Source organism: Myripristis murdjan, chromosome 1 (genome assembly GCF_902150065.1).
Source record: "Myripristis murdjan chromosome 1, fMyrMur1.1, whole genome shotgun sequence".
Lineage (NCBI taxonomy): Eukaryota > Metazoa > Chordata > Actinopteri > Holocentriformes > Holocentridae > Myripristis > Myripristis murdjan.
This window is the reverse complement of record NC_043980.1, coordinates 35,201,650-35,225,150: the sequence shown is the minus strand read 5'-3', so window position 1 is coordinate 35,225,150 and position 23,501 is coordinate 35,201,650. Positions and strand designations below refer to the sequence as shown.

The 23,501-nt window shown below is 42.3% G+C and overlaps 1 protein-coding gene across 3 annotated transcripts; it reads left to right on the top strand.

Annotated features, from left to right (window-relative positions):
• The first annotated feature begins 702 nt into the window (after positions 1 to 702).
• Positions 703 to 23,217, top strand: LOC115364557 (protein AF-17-like). Of its 3 annotated transcripts, none has more exons than XM_030059116.1 (20): positions 703 to 1,007; positions 2,164 to 2,243; positions 2,342 to 2,396; positions 3,702 to 3,811; positions 5,891 to 5,994; positions 7,060 to 7,153; positions 7,778 to 7,885; positions 8,077 to 8,163; positions 8,767 to 8,911; positions 9,176 to 9,970; positions 10,571 to 10,770; positions 11,114 to 11,231; positions 11,500 to 11,566; positions 12,138 to 12,286; positions 16,294 to 16,494; positions 17,216 to 17,292; positions 18,035 to 18,405; positions 19,121 to 19,208; positions 19,940 to 20,158; positions 20,260 to 23,217. In XM_030059116.1, the coding sequence occupies exons 1-20, from the start codon at positions 899 to 901 to the stop codon at positions 20,293 to 20,295; spliced, it is 3,213 nt and encodes a 1,070-aa protein (XP_029914976.1). In that variant the 5' UTR covers positions 703 to 898; the 3' UTR covers positions 20,296 to 23,217. The 3 variants fall into 3 exon arrangements, with proteins under 3 accessions (XP_029914976.1, XP_029914975.1, XP_029914977.1); XM_030059115.1 differs by having other exon boundaries at positions 7,778 to 7,897; XM_030059117.1 differs by lacking the exon at positions 703 to 1,007 and adding an exon at positions 1,632 to 1,947 and having other exon boundaries at positions 7,778 to 7,897.
• Positions 23,218 to 23,501: the final 284 nt, after the last annotated feature.

Here is a 23,501-nt window from a genome sequence, read left to right as displayed (position 1 = left end):
CAACAAACATCACACAGACCGGATGAATGACTAAACATCAAGCAAAGAGGTCAAAGTTCATACCAATAATGAGCCCACATGGGGCACACATATAGTGTAAATATTAGTACAACACCGAGCAGATAGATCTTGACAAATGGGAATTTGAATTTCCTTGTATTGCTGTTACTATGCTGAGAGTTCAAACTACTTGTATAAAAGGAGACAATTAAATGATTTGGTGGAAAAGGTGTGCCTCTGTATTTAGATCAGCACGAACGTATGGGATTCACAAGTCATACTGAATCAAACAAACGAAATGAGCTGCCAAAAATAAATATCTGCTGGATGTTTTTCATTTCAGGCCAGGGTATGGAATGGTGAAACAATTTGTAATCCTTGCCTAGCAACCCCGTTGACCCCCTGATGATGGCGCTATTCAACTAAACTGGCTCAGCAGCAGAGGGAGAGAGCCAGCCAGCGGTTTTGACTGATTCATCCACATGTTCTACTAATCTAATTTTAAAAACAGCTCTGCAGGACAGCGATCAGCAGCTGGCGATTCACAATGAAAACAGCCTCGTGTTATTATAGTGACTCGCTGCAGAGAGGGGAATTATTTAAAATAATAATATTACTTGCCACCTTTTCTGTGACTTATTTCGACCCAGGGAAGCAGATATGAGCATGCGCACTGCATCGGCTCTATGGGGACGGGGAGGACATCACGGAAAAACGTAGCAGCACCAGAAACCCCACGCTGAGATTTCGTTTCTCCACTGCGCAAAATTGCGCGACATAACGACCCACGAATATGCTCGACACGGTGATAAAGTCGGGGACCACTTGACAGCCCTGGGCGAGAAGTGAGTCGTCGCCGAGCTGAGGTCGAGAAGACATTTCTTCATATGGGAGCAGCATGCGGGAAATGGTCGGAGGTTGCTGCGTGTGTTCAGACGAGAGAGGCTGGGCTGAGAACCCGCTGGTTTACTGTGATGGACACGGCTGCAGCGTCGCTGTGCACCAAGGTAACTGCCGTTACTCTGTACTGAGCGCGCCGCTCTGAGGGATGGGCCGGCGGCTGGAGGTAGGTCGGTAGGTCGGTAGGTGTAGCTAGGTAGGCTGGTAGGTCGCTGCCTGCGTGCGTACGTGCGCGTGTGTGTGTGTGTGTGTGTGTGTGTGTGTGTGTGTGTGTGTGTGTGCGCGCTATGTGTGTGTGTGGGAGGGGTTGGGGTGTTTGTTGTTTCTTGTTGCCTTTCAGCACGCGCGCTGACATGGTTAGACACACAGGGCCAAGCAGGATGACACCGAGCCTTATGGCGCCGCCGCGCGCCTCGGGTTCGGATGCGCGTGGCCCTTTTGGGTTCAAAGTCACCACACGTAATGCAAGAGGCGTTTACGACAAACCCGGCGAGGCCCGTTTTGGATACATTGTTACCTTGTTAGCGCACTGTGTCCACATGCTTTGTTGCTGTAATGCATCGCAAAATGCAGCTATGAGAGGGTCAGAAGCTGTTTGGACTTGTTCCCGGACTAACCCCCGAAGCTGCTAGCTGTGTGCCGGCCCGACTTCACTCTTCCCTCCTCAGCCATTTTTGAGGCAAAGATGTTTTTTGTCCCTGAAAGTTAGCAGAGCTGAGGTGTAAATCATCAAGTGTCTGAAGTGTTTGAAGAGTGGCAGCATAGGCAGATGAAATTGAAGTTGACGCACCGAGTTGTGAGCTGTGTTCGTAGACTCTATCATTTGCGATGTGCTATCATTTTTTATGCTTAGGCTAGTCTATATTTAACCAAGTAAGTTCCACTACACTGGGAATATCTTATCCGAGAGAGACTTGACCAAGAAGACAGCCATACAGTCGCAAACAGCTGGAGACAGCACAGCACAGTATAAGAAACCGAACAAAGTAGGCAAAAAATACTTGGTTGTGTCATGTTTTGCAAAATAAAGAGTAAGACAGAAAGAAGGTGAGACACAGAAAGGGGGTGGGGTGGGGGTACACATATGCCTGCACTGTATGTAAACCTGCACATACTCATGTGTGTATCTCCATATTGTGAAAGTGTTACACAGTTTGAATGAGAAACACAGGAAGGAAAAGATTTACAAAGTAATGAATATGATATAACTGACCTACCACGTGTGTGTGTGTGTGTGTGTGTGTGTGTGTGTGTGTGTCACAGCATGCTATGGCATTGTTCAGGTGCCCACAGGGCCGTGGTTCTGCCGTAAGTGTGAGTCACAGGAGAGGGCGGCGCGCGTGGTAAGTGAAGCCTCCACCAAGCCCACACAGGACATGTCATTCATTATTTCTCTCATTATCACCTCTTGGTGCTGATGGCACTTTCTCTCCTACCCCAGAGATGTGAACTGTGCCCCCACAAGGATGGCGCCCTCAAGAGGACAGACAGCGGAGGTAAACTTGGGAACACTGCTCCTGTCTTGTTACTCCAAACCCTAAACTCTATCTAAACGTACTCACCCCTTCTTATGTTTTAAGTGTTGAACAGTTTGAATGAGACACGCTGGGAGAGACGAAGGAAATGAGACAGGTTCAAGAAGTGCTTGACAGACAGTTTAGACACAGATTGTGCAAGAGGGGGTGCAACTCAGTAGAGCAGGGACGATATGGTTATCTCCTATTTTAATGTTGTCCTGATACTTGGATGCCAATTCGATATGTATTGTGATTATGTATTACAATCTATTGTGATTTTTGGTTTTTGAATTATTCTCTAGTTTGAGGAAATAAAATCTCATGAAGCTGTGAATATCTTAAGGTCATGATAGGTCATTTTATACAGTAATGTCAAGTTCCAAATATGGTCAAACTACAATGACATGGCTACTATGAGGACTGTTAACATCATCACACATGACTCAAATGTGGCTCATTGAATCCACAAGAGTCTCAGCTTTCCAGTCAAAGCCAACTGATGCAACTCCAAGACTGTTTAGGCCCCAGTCTGCACAAACACACCAGTTTACAACAGGCCACAACACATTTGTACTTCATGGTTTGTGGCCCAAACTGCATGGGATTAACACAGGTGGGCCTGTCTGGAGAGGGGAGACCCATGGGCGCCCAGAGAACCCATTTTCATTCAGAAAACTTGAGGTCAGAGGTCAAGGGACCCCGTTGAAAGTGCTAGTTTTTCCCTCACTGAAATGTAGCCTGATTGGGAGCGATATTTAGTCCACTTGCCAACAACATAGCGTGACATGCTTGGTAGTAATGGATTCCTTGCGTTGTCTAGTTTAGTGGTCCCCATCCCAGTCCTCAAGGGTTTTGCTCCAGCTCTACTCTTGTACACCTGACCCAGTTAAGGCCCACACACCTTTATGCATGCCCTGTTCAGGTAGATTTGTTTCAACAATCAGCATGAAGCCCTTACATGATCAGGTGTGAAAGAGTAGAGCTGATGCGAAAACCTGCAGGACAGGACAGGGGATCCTTGAGGACTGGGTTGGGGACCACTGGCCTAGTTTCATATGATACCAATATCTTTACTTAAAATACATTAAGTAGTTAAAAAATAATTCAAAAAAGGAATCGTGAATCTTAAGTGAATCGATTTTTTTCCCACCCCTACAACTCAGTATTAGCTCGGTGTTCCATAGCTTTCAGATTCTCAGTGTATTTTGTGTGTGCTGGCGTTTTTGCATGCCTGTACCCACATTTGCATGCTACTTCTCTAACCACCGCTGATGTCACCGTCAGGCTGGGCCCACGTTGTGTGTGCACTCTATATCCCCGAGGTGCAGTTTGCCAACGTCCTCACCATGGAGCCCATCGTCCTGCAGTATGTCCCCCATGAGAGATACATCAAGGTACTCTCACACACACACACACACACACACATGCACACACATGTATATATATATAACACTCTTCCTCTGGCTTTTGACTGTGTGCCAGCTGTCAAAACAGCTTTTTTTTCCTTTCACCTGTGGATGGAATTCCTTTGAGCAGAATCAGTCCACCTTGAAGCGCTTATAGGTTGTTAAAACATTAGCATTTGGCGGCCCATTTTATCCAGTGGTGGATAATTGGTCCAACATACTGTATATGATGTGATGTCATTTTGAGACATTTTCAGCACAGCTACAATGGAGTTTGATCGCGCTAAGTTTTTTCAGCTATCTAAATTATCTGTCCCTCAGAATCTAAAAGCAGGTTGCTGCAACATTCATTAATCACACCAAGAGAAATCCATCACAGAAAAGGCAGACACATGTATAGTCCACAGTGCAATGCAGCCACATGGCATGTTGAGGTTTACAGTAAAGGAGGCGTGACTTTTTTCTTTACTGGAAAACCTCTTGCTATCACTCTTTCCACCTACACGTGTAACCCACAGCTGAATGCAGCAAATTTGTGCCCGTTCTCTGTGGGTTGTTGAAAGGCATGCGGGGAAATGTGGGAAATCACAAAACGAAGAAGAAGGAGATGAGGCGGGTTGAGGGGAAGTTGGTAAAATGTCCAAAGAAACATGCCAGTTATAACATTTCATCAGAAAATAACTGCTGTAAGACGCTGAACATCATATATTCATGACATCTAATCATCATGTATCTTTATTTAATCTCCAGTTGCAATAAATGTGAAGCAATTTGCCTTGTTCTCATTGGTGCAGTGACATAGTGACAGCTTGTAGAGTTTCACAGTCTGCACTGATTTGCAAAGATCACAGGATCAAGTGAAAGACATGTTTTGAGAAACAGACGTCATATCCGTCATTACACATATGCGTTGAAAATGCTGGATCTGAAATATTCTGCCAATGTGTTGTTTTAAGAGTTTTGTTTCTCTTTTTTGGGGGAGTAAAGCAAACCATTTAACTACAGACTAGTCTCAGGCCATTACAGCTTGTAACCTCAGCCCTTTACCTTTTTTTTCCCCCTTCTCTGTACAGTCTTTGATAGTTGGCAGTGTGTATAGGAAGCAGAGGTAGAGTGCTGTGTATCCAGCATTCGCCAAGGCTTTTAGAGGCAACAGCCTTTGTGGGATGCACATTACAAAGAAATCGATATTCAACGTAGGCCCTCTTAGACAGTCTTTTTCAATGAAAACTTGATATCATTGGATTACATCTGTATTGCAGTCTAACTGAGATGCTGTGTATGTGTGTGCATGTGTGTGTGCGTGCGTGCGTGTGCGCGCTAGCACATGAACGTACTGTACATATGTGAGTGTCTTAGTGCCTGGTCTCATATTACTGTGTCAGCTACAGTAAATTGCATGCAGCTTTACCCTGTCAGAGCCATTCATCCAGATTTGCTGCCCGCATTCCTAGACAGCGTTACAATGGACAGCAAAAACTTGAGAAGCCACTCTTCCTTTTACATACCCAGATGGTTATTTCTCCGGCCTTTCATTACATAGCTGACATCTTGCGGGGGCAAATGAGAGTGGAGTGGGGGGTGGAGGGGGGTGGGGGGTAGGAGGCAGAGGAAGAGTAGAGAAAAAGCGAAAGAGAGAGGGTTGAAGGAGGAAGGTAAAGAGCCCGCTGTTCCTTTGTCCAGCACCTGTTGCTAGGCCTCTTCTGCCCCCACTAGTCAACCCCCTCACACTGGGGAGAGGCTGAGCAAGAACTGCAAAAATTGTGTGTGGGTCTGTGTGTGTGCTTGCCCTTATTTGTGTGTGCGTGTGTGTGCGTGTGTGCGTGCATACTCAGTTACATATCAGTGACATAAGATGCGATAACTCTACCCCCTGCACTCTAAAACCCTAATTTCCAAAGTCTTGGCCACACATGAATGGGTTTAGCCAAGTTAAGCAGATGTCTAGGAGTGTTTCTGGTGACGCCAGTGCAACAAGAGCTCACGTATATAGCAAAGGGGCAAAGTAATTTCTTTCTTTCTTTTTTTTTTTTCAATTAATTTTGTCCTTCTTTGCTGCTCCATTAGACATGTTACATCTGTGAGGACCACGGGAGGGAGAGCAAGGCTGCCTGCGGAGCTTGCATGACCTGTAACAGACAGGGCTGCAGACAAGCTTTCCATGTCACCTGGTAAATATTTAGGTTTGTGTGGAATGTGAATGTTATGTAGAAGATCTGTCATCTACAACATATGTCATCATGATCACAAAATAATCATTGACAAGATAAAACAGTTCCTAATCTCTCTTATCTGTGTGAACTTTTTTTTCTACCAGTGGCATGGCTACTTAAAGGCATGAAGCATTTGACAGAAACATTTATTTAACTAATTTCATTATAAGGTAAAGTAGCTTACAGGCTCCTGCTAAAAAGTAGTCCTGCAAGACTGTCTGCAGATATTAAGGAGTAACATGTGTTGGGCACAAGACACAAGTTAGTTTGAGAGGATGTCTTGATAGCGGAGCGGTCTGATAAGGTGTGAAACAGTGGCTATTTATTCAGAAATACCAGACCTCAGAATGCAGTTATTGCCAGTTAGAACAGAGTATGTATAGCAGATGTATTTGTCATTTATTAAAGCCATAAATCTACAGAAGTGTGATGTCCCAGCCGGCCTATAATGGTTGAGTAGACACGGACTGCATTCTGTCTGCATTCTGAGACTCTGTATAGTTGAGCCAGCATGATCCTTATGGATATGACCTGTAGATAGAAATGCAGACCATGTCCACTCAACCATTCCAGCCCAATCCACACAAAATATGGATCTGGGCTTTAAGATCCAGCATTCAAGTGCTACTGTTGTTAACAGTAGCACTTTAACCACACCAGGCCTGAAAAGGGCCATTATGCAGCTCCCATTGCCGTATTGGTTTGACTGTGTCTGCTTCTTTTTCGTGCTCTCGTTTCCTATCTCTTTACAGTTCATTCATCTGTTTTGTGCCTGAATTGTGTCTAGACTGCAAGGAATTCTTATCACAATACAAAACTTGACCACCTCCAAATCTGGCCCGGAAGATCAGATAGCGATGATTTTTGTGCGCTTAGACCCGTCACTTAATCCATGCTGCCACGATCACTGACAAAAGATCTCAGGTGACTCTAGTGTCAAGTGTAACTGGGGTCTGTGTTTGAGTGTGTGTGTGTGTGTATGTGTGTGTCCCTTCTCCTGCCTGACCCTTTGTTTTCGCTCAGTGCTCAGATGGCTGGGTTGTTGTGTGAGGAGGAAGGTCCAGAAGCTGACAATGTGAAATACTGCGGCTACTGCAAGCACCATTACAGCAAAATGGTAAGAGCCTTAGAATCTAGAAACTGTGAACCTCATGTTTTTAGTATAGTTTAGGGATATAACTTACCAGGAGGTGCTTAAGAGGTTGATGGAGGCTAAAAAATGTGAGAAAATTATGCTGTGAATGCACTGTGAAGCATTTTACTGTTGACTGACACTCAGGAGTGTATCATGATGATTGACATCTCTTAGCAACTTGTACTGTGCTGGGTGCTCATTTTAAAGGTAGCTGGTTTAAAAAAAAAAATCTGTCTGTTTTTGCCACTGATTAGCATGCTAGCAATTTTTAAAAAATGCACATCAATACACATTTACATTCATTAAGTGTAATGATAAAATCTGTGACTACAGCAGTACTTCATCACAGCTGATATGTTTTTGTTGCCACTTCCCCAAACATTGTTTAATTAGTCTGTGCCATTTAATATTATGCTAGCACCAACGCAAAAAGCTTTCCCAGTTTCCCATGTTTTCTTTTAATCAGAGATACATGTCATGAAATGAGATTTCCATTTCAATTGGACTCAAAAAATAATAGTAAATTCTGCTCAAATCAACTTTTCCGGGTAAATTTTGTTTGTGTTCTCAAGACACTTAGTTCTTCTGTTCTTTTGGCTTGAACAGCAGAAGAAGTTGCGCTCCAGTGAGAATACAAGTAGCTCCTTTGGCCACTCTAGGGGGCGCTCCAGCTCTCCTTCACAGGACAAACACCACCACCACAGACAGAGGAAGGTAAGCACAGAGGTATGTGTGTGTAAGTATGTGAGTGTTTGATCCACTGTGTAAGGCCTGAACGCACTGGGAGAAAACCCAGTTGGGTTTGAACCTCAACAGTGATTGTTCTGCTCCATTTGAGTATGAAACGCTTTTTTTGTCCTCTGACGCTGAACTTGCCTGAGTCCTATGTATTTCTGTCTTCTCAGAGTCATAAGGACAAGATGCGACAAAAGGAGCGTCACAAGAAGTCTTCTGATAGCCTGAGCTCCTCAATGACCAGCAGTTTAGACAAGGTACAAAGTGCCAACACACATGATGAGAGGCAGCACACTTACAGTGCAACACTGGCCACAGTGTGACAGAAGGCTAAATGTGAAGAAATGCTGATGCAGTGATTCTTAAGTCAGTATATTAAAAAAAATGTTGGGAGAGTTAATGTCAGAGTTCAAAGACACTGTAGAAATGCCAGCCAATTAGGTAAACACCTGACAAAAGTAGTTGTGACAGTAATTAACTTAATTCTGTTAATTCAAGTACTCATCTCAGAAATTCCAGAGTCGCCTCAGGATCAACTATTGGCAGAGTGGCTTCAGTACTGTCCTCCGCAATTCTCCAATTAATTAATCCAATAAATTGCACATCTACCTGTTCTAAAAGGATATCTAGTTTACCATTCCGTATTGCAGTATTTTTCCCAGTGCATTTTAAGACAATGCATCTTGTTTTATTGCCATATTGCAATGCCCAATAACAATCCAAAAAAAAAATAAAGTCTTTGACTTCCCCTTCTGAGTTGATTGCAGAGGTCTGTGTGATTATTTGAATCATCAGCTTTAGGGGCACAGCCTTATTTAACTCTAATCTGTTTTTCTTATGACCTGCTTGTGTTGATGCAGATCTCCTCAAGTCATCACAGCAAGGACAGTGAGGGAAAGTCCAAGAAGCTGAGCTCTCACAGCCTTGGTCATCGCAGCAAGAAGACAGGAAGCACCGGCAAGAGCTGCTCCTCCTCCTCCTGCTCCTCTAGTCCATTCAACACAGGTACCAGAGGAAGATTGAAATGGGACCCAGAATGGAGCCTTGAGGCACTCCATAATTAATTTGTGTTAGAAAGAAGAGTAGAGATAACAAAAGTCAAACATGTCAGGTATCAACACGGTTGGCATCCATGTCTGTAAGGCCCACACACTTTTCCAAACTAGTCAAGTCACAGTTTTTAATGCGGTCACATTATTTAAAACTTGAAATTTGACTTAGATGCTCATTTTGTACTCAACTGTATCTTAAGTATATTTTTTCTCGCAGGTGGCTCCCTGTCTTCGGCTCAGGACTTCCACCAGTTCTCTTCTTCCTCACGTCTGGAGCGCGACCACGACCGAGGTGGTGATGACCACAGTGGCGAGGACCGTAAGGAACGTCACAGGAGGACAGTAGTCCAAGAGGATGAAGATGAGGAAGATGATGAAAAGGAAGAGGACAAAGATGAGGAGGTTGAAGAGGAGGAGGAAGAGGACAGTAAATACCACAAGCCACCGGCGCTGACCCCTGCCGATGGCCCCCTTACAGGGTCACAGGGTCACGACAGATCAGAGGGCAATGGCAGCCCTTTCGAAACCAAGGTCACCATCTCTACCTTTGGATCCATCATGCGCATCACTTCCTCCTCAGGCCTGGGCAGCAGCAGCAAGATCCGTAAGATCTCCACCTCAGCAGACTACAAACCGTCCAAGTCCCTGTGCAAACCCTCTCACCTTACCACACCCCCTATCCTGGAGGAGGCAGACCTAGAGGACAAAGCCACCCCCCCGCCACTACCTCGCGAGAGGAGGCACCGCGGAAACAAGAAGAGCCGTCACGGCCCGGGGCGTCCGCGAGGGAGTAAGAATCGAGAGAGGAGGGAAGAGGAACACCATCACCACCACCATCACACTGCACCTCCTCCTCCACCCTTAACCTCTTCGCTCTATCCCAGCCCATCTTCCATTCCCCACCCTGCCTTCCCCTCCACCCTGCCACCCACCGCCACCTCCTCTTCTTCTTTCTCATCCTCCTCTGCCGGCAGTTTTTCCGCAGGCCGCAGCAACTCATTGCTCGGCTCTGGTGAGTCTAAGAGTGGGTGTGTGTGGTCGCCCTCTAGCTTCCTGTGTGTTCACACACCACTAGAAAGAAAATGTGTGCATGTGAAAATGCCTGTATCATTATCTGTTTGCACTCTGAGGTGTTTATTTGCAGCTTGACTATAGAGAGGTAAAACTTTTCCATTGCACACTTGCCAAGTCAGCACCACAGTTGGACCTTATTTGTATATCTGGACAACACATTTTAGCGAATCATCTCCTGAAAGCAGGAGCCAAGCAAGACGTGTAAAAATAACATTTATACAGTTTGTTTTTCATCATGTGTTTTTCTTTCAGGTGGTTATGCAGTTCAGACTGTTCTCTAAATCTGCTTCATAGTATTTATTTAATCTGTAGGAGGTACAGATAATATGCTAGATAGTGGTTTCTGTGTGCACACATACGTCAGTGGTAGACTTCCTGCCCTAGTTTGAGAATGGCTCCCCCCCTGCAAGTGGGCGTGCGCACAAGCATGCATTCATATATGTTCATGTATGTGCATGTGCACTTGTCTTTTTAGAGTCACATAGGAAAAAGTTGCATGATCAAAATCTTTCTTTACCTCTGTCTTTGTTTTTCTCAGGCATCTACTCCAGTCTCAAGGACCCTCTCACACTGGGTGGGGGTGTCTGCAGTACCCCTCTTTCCCTAGGTGGAGGGGTGTGTAGCACCTCCTTGTCCCTAGGAGGGGGCATGTGTAGTACCCCTCTTTCCTCAGGACTTCTCCCATCCCACGTCTCCACTCTCTCTCTTCCTTCAGTCAATGCTGTCTCAAACACACAGGTACTCTAGGAACAGAGAGGAAAAATATATATATGTGTGTGTGTGTGTGTGTGTGTGTGTGTGTGTGTGTGTGTAGCACTATGTATATATGTTTTTATATATTTTCTGTTTTTGTATTTTCATGTCAGGACACATTTTGAGTAGATGATAGATTTTATCCAACAAATGCCCAATGGTCCATACCTGTTTTGACATGAAAACCGGTCATATACCTTTAATACATAGGTTACTTATCTTGTGCTCATGATGTACACCATATGAACAGCAGGCTTTTTTTGTCGCATTTTTCATTCCAGATAGTCGAGATGATGTCAGTAAGATGTTGTTATTTCCTGTCTCATAGGTCCATCCAGGTTCCAGTACTTCATATAGTCTGACTTCCTCTCAGCCTTTTGCCAGCTGTCTCTCCACAGCCCCCACACTGCCACCACTACTGAGCCAAGCCCAGACCTCACTGCCAGGTTCGAGAAAGACACAGCATGTGAAAGAGAGTGAGATAGGGATGAACATTATTTTTTCACAGTTGCCTCCACATCAAGATTAGCCACCAAAAAACATTTTCACAGGAACTTTAGATTTGCATTATTTATGCAGGACATAAATACCTTCATGTAGCAAGAAGTCATGTTCGAATGAAGAAATTACTGCTGTTCTGTACGAAAATCTCCAGAAATTAGGGTAGCGCTTAGTATGCATTTAGAGGTTATAACCCTTTTTCTGCTTTCTCAGAGTCCGATCTTGATGACTGTCGCTTCCCATGTCAGGGGAACTCACCAAGAGAGAGCCTTTCTTCACAGTACGTCTCATTCTCTCTTCTCTCAGCTTGTGACAGTGGCATTAAGTAACAATTACATTTGAAGGCTAGATTACACTAGATCATTTTTTTTCCAAAGTGCAAATGGGAAAAGCGCTTTCCAGTGCTGCTTAACATGATTAAGCAGATAAACGGTCAGTGTCTGGCTCAGAGAGGCAACAGAGTCAAAGCGTTACTCAAAAAGGCACCTAGTTTACACACTGTCCTTAGTTTATCTGTCTGTAACAATGTAATGAGCTTAAACATAGGCGGGTGGTTTACAAAGTATTTTGGCAGGTATGTCTTTCTATAATCTACAGTGCTTGTGTTTTTACATTCAAACAAAGCACTATGAATACTAGGTATTCATTCCCCAGGCAGTTGTCATTACATAAAAACCAAAACCTTTTTCAAATAGAGTAGATTTTCTAATCAAGTGGATTAGAAAAACGTAGGCACCGAAGCCATGATTAATCAGGATCTTGTAGTTGCTGGTAACTCGCCACCCTGGCTGGTGCAATGGCAATTTATTGCTGTTTTCCTCCCTGTTGTTTTTCCTTTCCTCCACACCCAGGTCTCCTATGAGCTGTCTTCCTCTTCTGTTCGACCAGAGAGATGGGTTGGGTCCCGGGGTTAGAGCCCGTCCAGAGAATGTCCCTCCAGCCAGCTCCCACATTGAGCTCCTCCTGGAGAAACATGGCAACGGGGAGATGGGAGTCAACAGTGAGTGAGCCTGGATAATTCCTGTTCACACAAGTTTCTTCCACTGTGCATAATTTAGTAGTATTTATAGTATTATTTTATTGATCCCACCGTGAGTCAGTTTAGAAATTAAATACCGCAAATGATACAATAAATTAAACAAAGCTCAGTTTGAACAGCGCACATAAACGCATCAGAATACATCGGAAACTGAAGGAGGCACATCGTAGTATCATTTATATTGGTTCTAGAATAATGCAGCCTGATTTTCAGGTTTTGCACTGGAAAATGTTTCAGGATTGGATTTTTGGCCACAAATACCACAGAAAATGAAGAACACCTGCATTTTATTCTGTAGCTGTTTATCTATGCTCTTTGCAACTCCATGAATGCAGCACTCGATGCTGTTCAGAGATGATAATGTGTATCAGGATGTGCTGGGAGCAAAAAATAGCAATAGAGAAAAAGACACCATACTGTGAACAGTGCTTCAAAGCAGCAATGGTGCAATGTAACGCGTGAAAATGCTGTCTCTCGTATGTTCTTTATTCATACGACATTTATATTCCACGCTCTCCTGAACCAAAAAACTCCTTATATTTCTCTCCCTGACTCACTTTGTCTCTGTGGACACCTCTAATTCATTCTTCACTTTTTTCCACCCACTGATTTCACTTTTTTCCAGTTTTTCTCATTCTTACTTAGTACAGCCTCTTGCTTTATTTGAATCTTTGTACTGTCATTTGCTTTCCCAAACGCAGTTTTGACCTTTCCTTTTAACATCTCTTCACTCTGCTTGCCTTCTCTGTCTCTGATTTGTATCTCCCGCACATCCGTCTGACTTCTTAAACTCAGTGTCTCTTAACCTTTCCTCTTCTGGAGAAAAAACAGAATTTCTGCCTTGAAATATATTTCCCATGCCCTAGAACAATTCATTTTGTAGCAGTGAGCATTCACTGCTGTTCCCCACAGACAGAAATAACAGAAGAGTTTGTTTGTTCTTCTAGTCTTTGATGCCAAGCACGTCGCACTGACAGCTCCATTGAGAATCACTTAGAAAGCGTTCAGAGGATGGGGTTCATTTTCTCGCTTAAACCTGATGTTTCGGCTATAAAATAACATTAGATGTAATGCCACGAGTCCACAGAATTGTCTCCAATTCAAGTTACCATCTTAATGTCATCACAGATTATGCCTCAGTTTTCTAGCTTTAACATAAATAATTTATATTCAAAAATATATAATTAATTATTGGGGATTCTTGTGTCAATTGAGAAATGTTTGAATTGTTAAAGTAGGAAAGACAGAATTTTCTCTGTGAAAATTATGGAACCGCCAGTCTCGGAGGATGTTCATTCAGTTGTTTAATTTTGTAGAAAAAAAGCAGATTACAGACATGACACAAAACTAAAGTCATTTCAAATGGCAACTTTCTGGCTTTAAGAAACACTAAAAGAAATCAAGAAAAAAAATTGTGGTAGTCAGTAACAGTCACTTTTTTAGCTCAAGCAGAGGGGGAAAAAATCATGGAATCACTCAGTTATGAGGAAAAAATTGGAATCATGAAAAAAAACAACAAAAGAACACTTAAACACACCACGAGTACTTTGTTGCACCACCTCTGGCTTTTATAACAGCTTGCAGTCTCTGAGGCATGGACTTAATGAGTGACAAACAGTACTCTTCATCAATCTGGCTCCAACTTTCTCCGATTGCTTTTGCCAGATCAGCTTTGCAGGTTGGAGCCTTGTCACAGACCATTTTCTTCAACTTCCACCACAGATTTTTTATTGGATTGAGATCCGGACTATTTGCAGGCCATGACATTGACCTTATGTGTCTTTCTTCAAGGAATGTTTTCACAGGTTTTGCTCTATGGCAAGATGCATTATCATCTTGAAAAATGATTTCATTATCCCCAAACATCCTTTCAATTGATGGGATAAGAAAAATGTCCAAAATGTCAACGTGAACTTGTGCATTTATTGAAGTTGTAATGACAGCCATCTCCCCAGTGCCTTTACCTGACATGCAGCTCCATATCATCAGTGACTATGGAAATTTGCATGTTTTCTTCAGGCAGTCATCTTCATAAATCTCATTGGAACGGCACCAAACAAAAGTTCCAGCATCATCACCTTGCCCAATGCAGATTTGCGATTCATCACTGAATATGACTTTCATCCAGTCATCCACAGTCCACGATTGCTTTTCCTTAGCCCATTGTAACCTTGTTTTTTCTGTTTAGGTGTTAATAATGGCTTTCATTTAGCTTTTCTGTATGTAAATCTCATTTCCTTTAGGTGGTTTCTTACAGTTCGGTCACAGATGTTGACTCCAGTTTCCTCCCATTTGTTCCTCATTTGTTTTGCTGTGTATTTTCTTTTTTCAAGACATTGCTTTAAGTTTTCTGTCTTGACGCTTTGATGTCTTCCTTGGTCTACCAGTATGCTTGCCTTTAACAACCTTCCCATGTTGTTTGTACTTGGTCCTTGGTACTTGGTGATGATTTACCTTCTTTAAGAAGTTTGATAATCCTCTCCTTTGTTTCAATTGACATCTCTTGTGTTGGATCCATGATTCATGTCAGTCCACTTGGTGCAACAGCTCTCCAAGGTGTGATCACTCCTGTTTAACTGCAAACTAACGAGCAGATCTAATCTGATGCAGGTGTTAGTTTTGGGAATTAAAATTTACAGGGTGATTCCATAATTGTTTCCTCAGAATTGAGTGATTCCATATTTTTTCCCCCTCTGCTTGGTCTAAAAAAGTAACTGTCACTGACTACCACAATTTTTTTTCTTGATTTCTTTTAGTGTTTCTTAAAGCCAGAAAGTTTGTATATTATCAAATGAATTTTGACTGAAACCTACTGCCTGTGATTATGGCATCATGCAGCACTGAACCTGTCATCATTTAAATTGGATCAAGTGAAAGCACAGAGCGGATCACTCTTGGTGATGGACATACGTTTTTTTTCCTGTGGCACTGGACTGTTTAACTGCGACAAATTCAAACTGACATGTTAATGAGAAAATTATACACCAGGATTGAGGTCAGTTCACTCACAAAATTCACTCAATTCAAAATGTTAAATAGATGATGAATGTGATATGAGAACTTTTCTTTTTTTTTTTTTTCTTTTTTTTTTTTTACAGCACAAGAGTTCTAGGTTTTGTGTTGTAAAGGAAATTCACTCTGAATTAGTTAAGCTGATAGTGGATTCACAACAACGCAATCCTACATCAAGTCTCTAGACTGATCGGTATATCCGTTAAAGTCAAAGAAGTGAATACTGTATGTCTGCTTTCTTCTTTCTTCTTCTTTTCTTTCCTCTTCTTGCTGTGACTTCATTACAAAAAATAAACTCAAAGCAAGAAGATCGCAATGTGCAATTTATTTCCCAACGGCCAGTGTGTCATTGGGTGTGCATTCTGTCACTCTCACAATGAAATCAAAATTTTATTTTTCACATTGTGAGCTAATTCTCTGGAGAAGAGTGCACTTTTAGTCATTGCTTGATGGCATATTAGTAGATGTACCCAACCTATAACCTATAATACTGTCTCAGATTTTTAACAACCCTACTTTGGCCCTCCCGTCGTCAAAAAAACCCCCAAAAAAACTAGCAACTTCACCACATTCAGAGTGATTTGAGTGGCAACTTGGTGGCATTTTGGGTTTTTTACCCTCTAAAACCCAGTGTCCTGTTCATAAGACTATGCTTGTATACTCCTAGTGGCTGGAAATTTGTGACATCTTGAGATTATGTGCAAAGTGGCCTGCCTCACCAGCTACAGCAAGTGCCCCACTGCCGTCACTGATTTTCTCATTCCATGTTTGTTATGGTTCAGTATCCTGTTGTGCTATGTCAAATCGTGGAAGCAACGAGAAAGAAGAAAATCCGCACACTGGATTCGAGCTCCCAATAGTCTTTATTGACGACGTTTCGTGGAAATCGTGGAAGCAAGACACGACCACAATGCTGTTTCCATGCGCCTTAAAATCTGTTCCTCTCCCTGCTCCAGTTGTGGAGATGCTCCAGTCACTACACTCCCTGCAGCAGGAGAACCAGCGTCTCCAGGACCAGATCCTCAGCTTGACGGCCAAGAAGGAGCGACTACAGTTGCTCAACGTGGAGCTGGCCGTGCCTTTCCCTCCACAAGCCCACTCTGCCCAGGGATCCATGCACACCTCTGCACAGATCAACTTCCTCTCATCCACCCAAGGTCAGACTCTGTTCGCCCCATACCTCCACTTTGAACATGGGGAACTACCATTTCTGTCTCCTTTGGTATTTGCATGGTCCAGGGCCCAACAAAAGTGCACTGTTCACCCCTTTGACCTCAACATCAAATATTTGGGCACTTTGTCCCACTTCCTCTTTCCTGTTCTCCCACCCGCATACACCGAAACCATTTGGAGAGTCATTAAATGTGCTACGTGTAGCAGTTTTAAATATCAACATATCATTATCAAGTTAATTTTGATAGGTATAATTACTCTAAAAAATGAGACAGTGGTTGAGACCATTGGTGGCCTCTCTCATGGCAGTGGTATTGATAGTGCTAATCTGTGTCAAGACCATATTTCTCACAAATCCTATTGCTTCCTGTCATGAGGAAGTTGCTACTTGCTCTGCCTGAACTTCCCTCTTGCTGTTTTGTTCCATGAATCAATATCCATGCTTTGTACAACAAAATTATATAGCAGATTCCCCATGAAATTCAATCAATCATGTATTAACTATAGTGAAGAATGCTGATTATCTTGTTTGTGTACAGAAATTATAAATATCTCAAAATGAGGACAGTAATTGCTCATTGAATGCTACTGAAATGCTATACGTAGTGCTTTTACTGACAACAGAAAAAGTGTTTGTTTGTGTACGTTTTGTGATTTTGTAGGTTTAATTCTTAGTCCCTGTGTTTGTGCCTCTCTTATCCTTAGACCCCCTAAGCACCAATAAGAGCCCCCTCTCCAAAAGCTGCTTCCTGAATGACACCTCCTTCGTTACCTCTTCTGAGGTGAGAACCTGTAGATCCTTCCAAGTCCCTCACCTTCTTGTACCATATAGACCTGGGTCAAACAAATAAATCCTGGCCTCGTAACCTTGTAGCTCATCGTAAATGGAGATGCAAAAGCACTGAATACATCCCAAAACCAACAGCTGATGACTTAAAGCAAAATTGAACTTTGGTCCACTGTTTGGTTGTATAGGTACCTTGGTGTTATACAAGTCCACATGGTGGTGAAATATCCTCTAACGAACAAAAACAAACAGATTATGCCAATACAAAAAGCAACAAGCCCCTGTACCTATTTCTGTAGTGTAATTACAATTATTTGTGACAGAACTAACATGTTTCTTATTGGCGCAAGGTTATTGTGCAGACGTTTCCTGCAGATGCTACCTGCCAGATCTACTCTCCAAGTCAAATGACAAAAATAACATCAAACAAGATTTGATTTCTTCAAAAAATGGGTACCAGGAATGTTTTTAATATTGGCATAATCCACTCTGATCTGGTTTGTTTATGCACTAAAAGTGTTATTTTGAGAGCTGTTCTGCTGCACTACAGAAGTGAATGGAGAGATACAAATCCAGTACTGTGGATGAGCAGCCCAGGGGAGCACAGGGTAACTAATTAGGACATAACATCACCATGTGGAAATGATATAGTGCCCAGGTAACTGTACAACCCAACCCTCTAAGAAAGTTCAAATTTGCTGTAATAGCTATAATGTACTTTAATTTCTTCCCTCCAGGAGCTCCACTCCGGCAGTCCGTCCCGCAGTAGCTCCTCCCTCTCCTTCCAGAGCACCCCCCCTCCTCAGCAGAGCCCCGCCTCCTTCGGCCAGCCCCTGCTGAACGGGTTGACTCGTGGTTTGAGTGATGGGCTGGGGACCATCAGTCAAGCTGGCAGCTCCACTCTGCCTGTTGTGGGTGGCCTCATGGCTTCCCTGGCAGGCAGTCCGCAGCTGAACATGAATGGTGTGCTGGGCAGTCTAAACGGGGTAATCCAGTCACCGGTTCAGAGCACCCCCCAGCCCACGCTCCCCGCTCTGCGGCCCCAGCCTCCACCTCTCAACCCCCAAGCGCTGGCACAGGGGTTCCAGCTGCCCAAGAGTGTGAGCCCGTATGTATCCAGCCTGTGTCGATCAGTTAAAGGAAAAATCCACCTGAAACACTTTCACTGCGTTAAAACACACATCGCTGACACACTTTGTATTTCTGGGCCAGCTTTGTTGATGGGTGGTGGGTTTTTTTCTGCGTCCCGTGAATAACTGGCCAAATATAGATGATTGCACACTGAGATATTTCGAGCACTGCTAGCAGAAATCTTTTCAAGTATCTAAAACATAAACAGTAACTGGGACGTTTTGATGTCAGTCCTTCAGAATCAAAGAGCAAAAACATCTTTCTTGACTCACCATTTTGCACCGGTGTTCAACAGAAAATGTAGACAGTGAGTACAACAAACCTAAACAACAGCAAAACAATTCCTGAAACACAGTGAACATCACAGATTGATAACAGTGCAGGTGAGAATGTCTAAGGTTGGACTTTTTCCTTTTAACACTTAGAGTATACAGTATATACTAGTTTTATCTTTCATAGTTTTTTGATCATAGCTAAAGCTTTGTTCAGCGACCAGCTTCTGTTTACTTTGATAATGATAAGACACATTGCTCTGTTTTGAGCACGCTGCTGTTATGTCTGGGTGAGGACACTTCTAAGTAAAGTCATGTTAAGCCACTGTTTGTTTGGCCTGATCAGCTTGTGTGTCGGGCTCCGTCTGGTCTGGACGGTGCAGGTGACTGTGTGTGTGTGTGTCGGTGGTTTTGTTGCAGGTCCTCTCTCCTGTCAGAGCAGCAGAAGCAGCTTCTCCTCCAGCAGCAGCAGCTCCAGCAGTTCCTCACCTCACAGAACTTCACTCCTGTAATCACAATAACAGCTACGCTATTTTTCTCACTTGCTCCCTTTCCAGTGTTTATTTACAGTAGCGCTTCACGAGTATTTTCAGGATTATCCGTTTTAGCCAGTGTTAAGTCTGCTAACACTTAGGATGATGGATGAAACACAATGAAAACTGCAAATGCTGTTAATAAGTATTACACTTGGTTAGTTTCACAATAAGTGTAATGTTAATAAAATGAGTTGCACATATTTTCAAATTTATGTGTATATACCCTTCAGTCCAGCTGCTTTAACCTCTGATTTGACATTTGGGGTTATATGGCCTCATGGTATGCTTGTGACTCAGTAGTACTGAAGGATAATTGTGGCATGGATTTGAGAATTTTGTCCAGACTAGTTGGCTCATTGAATTTACCATTCTGTATATGACATAGTCTCCACCACCCAAAGTATGACAAAAGACAAATGTATCCTCCATGTATACCTACATACATTTGATTTTTCCAGGCGAGTGCTAGAAACTTTTGCTTGTGACTATAAGGTTGTTGTAATCAGCCAGCCAACTACCACAACATTTTCCATATTAAAGTGATTATTTCCTTGCAAACCAGTAACAGTGTCAGAGATACTTTAGCACTCAGTCAGTTTCTGTGTTCAGATGATGAAAAAAAAAATGTTTTTGACCTGAGTGGGACTGTGAGATTTAGGTTTATTTGTGGCCATGTTAAGCCTCTTTTCTCCTGCCCCTCCAGGAGCAGCAGGTGGTGGTGTACCAGATGCTGCAGCAGCAGCAGCAGAGACAAAGAGAGCTACAGCGCCTCACGCTGACAGGAGCACTCACCTCCACCCCGACCTCACCCATGATCGCCCAGTCACCCAACCTGCTCTCCTCAGCAACAGCCTCACCCCTGCAGGGCGGCCAAGGAAACAGTCTCTTTGGCCTGCAGGACACTGCACTTCACAAGCCTGGGGTGAGTAATACTGCATTATTTTCAATATCATTATATCTATAGCTTGGATAATCACAACAACAGATGTTTTCCCTTTTTTAATTTTAAAATATTGCTTTCAGGCTGCAGGAGAGAAGGGTGGAGACAAGAATGGCTAAGATTTCTTGTTTAAATGGGAGCAGCTGAAATCACCATACGTCATTCAAACTGATCTGCCCCATCAAGATCTGAAGTCAACTTAAATATCTCATCCAAGACTTATCCGTCTTTCCTTCTCTGTCATCTTTATCTTACACCCTCTTTTATGAATGTATAATGGGACTGACTTAAGCGTTAAGCAATTTTTTTTTTTTTTTTTTTGTGATTTCAAATTCTTTATATCAGAGGTTCCTCTCATAGGTTTTTGTGTAGGCAGCTTTCAGAGAGCATGAATACAGTGGTCTCTTATTAAATTGCACTAATTTGTTAGCTAGACCAATGGGGCTGCTTCTGTAGGCAGAGCTCGAGTTCCTACTTATCTCTGCATGTGTTCTGCAGGGTTTTGGCTATAAGTTTGAACTCTGGCGATATTAGGTCAGAATGTCTTACTTTTGACTTCTCAAGCACTGACCGGTATTAATTTCCCCCATGGCTTGAACCAATGTTTCCATTCAATCTGTCCTCTCCGAGGACACTGAGAATCAGACTTCTGCCACCTCTTGAAACCTCAACTGTCTTCCTTGATATTTTGTCTTCCCTTTGTTTTCACCCTACCCAAATTTCATCCAAATCTATATATCACAGTCTCACACAAGCACCTGTTACATAAAGGATAATGATGCCACCGTTTTCAACATGTGGGTCATGTGTCATTTTGACATTAATATTGGTTATTATCTCAGACTTATCTGCCATTTGTTTCCATACTGAGATGTTTGGTACCCGTTTTGTGCTGACTCATTAACGCGATAGCCTTCACTGGATGTAAAAGTCTACCAGAAATCTCAGGAATGAAAAAATGCACCAAACAAGTCTGAGGTATTAATCCCTGTGAATGCAAGAATGGCACCGAACCTACTTTAAAAATGGCACTGTTGTCCAGTAGAGACTTTAAAGTTGAGCGCCAGGTTTTATTCAACCCCTCCTGAGAATTTCTAGAGAATTTTATATCCTACCAGTTGCTACCGAGATTAAGCAGACTAAACCAAACATTTGGAAATTGTAAGTAAGAAATTAATTGTATTTCCTAAACCAGTGTGCACTTTGCATGTTAATAGCTAACAGAGCAAATTAGCCATCAACAAAGTACCTTGTAAAGGATGTTGGGTACTTAATAGGCCACTAGGGACTGACAAGTTTTTGATTTTATATGAGTATTTTGCACTCTGTCCTGAAGTGTGTTTTTTTTTTTATGTTACTTTCGTACATAGATATTCTTTTCATGTTTGGCAACTAGTTGTTCTTTTAGCAATACTGGATAGATAATGCCTTAATGATGCTAGATACACAGAGAAAATCAAGAGCCCAAAGGCTTATTCTCTTGTCATCTTACTTTGATAGTGTTTTTATACGGGGTACATGGAGGACTTAATAAAGTGAAAGCACTCCTCCTAAGCCCATTTATACTTTTGATAGGTAACAATGATAATTTCAACAGTTGTGTGAATTGAATAACCGTAGTGATAACTAAAGTGTCAAATCATTTTGTATTGTAATTTTGTCTTCAGATGCAATGTTCTTTTGTTGTTTGTGCTTTGGAGAAGTGAGAAACGAGGACTTGTTGAAAATCTTACAGTAAAGCCTGCACAGTGGTGTCATAGGAGATAGTTTGAGCAGACGTTTCGACTAGCTGAAGACGGCCACATTGGAAACTGTTGCTGAAGGGCTGTTGCGACCGTGTAGAGTTACTAGTGTAGTTGTTATCAGCTCTGGACGGCGTGTTTTGCCGGTGCTGTTGCTGTACAACATCATGTTGGCTTTTCCTTCTGGACTGTGTTGAAGCCCGCGTTCAGAACACAAGCTAACTCTTAGACTATGATAAGCTTCTCTTTCCTTCCAGTACACGTAACTTTGTAGTATTTCTATCAATCTTATTCACTAACAAATGCCACTCAACTACATTTCTGTCTCTCAAGCTAAGGGATTATTTATTTTCTCATATATTTTCTTCTGTGTTCTTTAAAAAATGCTTAGGCCTTTTCAAGTTCTCTTCTGTTTGCATTCTTAAACATGATCTCCCATACATGTGATACCTGAGTACTAGGTTGTTCTGTTAGTAGTTAATGTAGGTGTCAGTAAGGAACTTCAAGCAACGTATTAGTTGTTGAAAAATACTGTAGCAATGACTGAAGGAGAATGTTTATTACGTTGATAACCCATGAGTCTACACGTTGACATGACTCCTAGAGGGAGGTCTGCAATTTACCAAGTATGTCCTTATGAGTCGCCTCGAAACCGAGGCAAAGTCCAGGCAAGAAAAACGTCCAAGAGATTGACTGAAAGAGTGCTGCGAAGGATTTTTGAAGGGGTTTCTTTCTCATGTTGCACTGGGGCATTTTGGGCCCAATTGTAAATCGTTTTTTAGTACCTTTTCAATTTTGTTGGAATACAAGTTGTATACTTTAATATGTTTGTGTAAAAACACATTCATTCTTTTAAGCTTTGAAGTTTGGGTAACCAAGATAATCCATGTTATGAATGTCGTACTGTGTATCTTTTATGTATTAGAACATGTTTAAGCACCTGGCTCTGAATGATGTTTGATGGAGAACGAGTTACCTATTGGGATATGAATTGCATGAAATGCAGTGAAGTCTCTCAAATGTATTGCTAAATACCAAGTAATAACTATGCATAGATTTTAAATGCATTGTTCCCTGAAAAAAAATGAAATGAAATGAGCACTGAATTTTAAAAAAGGACAAGCACGTTGTCATTGTACAGTGTATTTGTTTTAGAGAATTGATCAAGAAGAATTTGACAATATTCAGATTAAAAGCCCTGTAAAGTATTTTGATATTTTTGTGTGTAAAATTAAAAAGGACGGATTAAGACAACTGAACTTTTTTTTGTCAATAAATGTATTTTACTGAGTTGTTTTACATTTTCTCTTGAGTTTTGAATCACTGAACAATGATGTCAGTAGCCTACATGTTGTTATTTAACATGAGCAAATGAATTCAACTGTGCTGAAAAGAGACAGGAGAAGGTTTTGTGTAGGCCTGGAACAGTTTCAAGGAGAGGGGTATAATGCAGATTGTGTTGTGAAGTCACAACCAGTTTGTCTGGTTATCACTTTTCCCAGTAACTAATGGTTGTAATAACTTTTGATTACTTTCTCAAAAGATGACATTAAAGTTCAACTGAATTGTATTTTTCTAGCCCT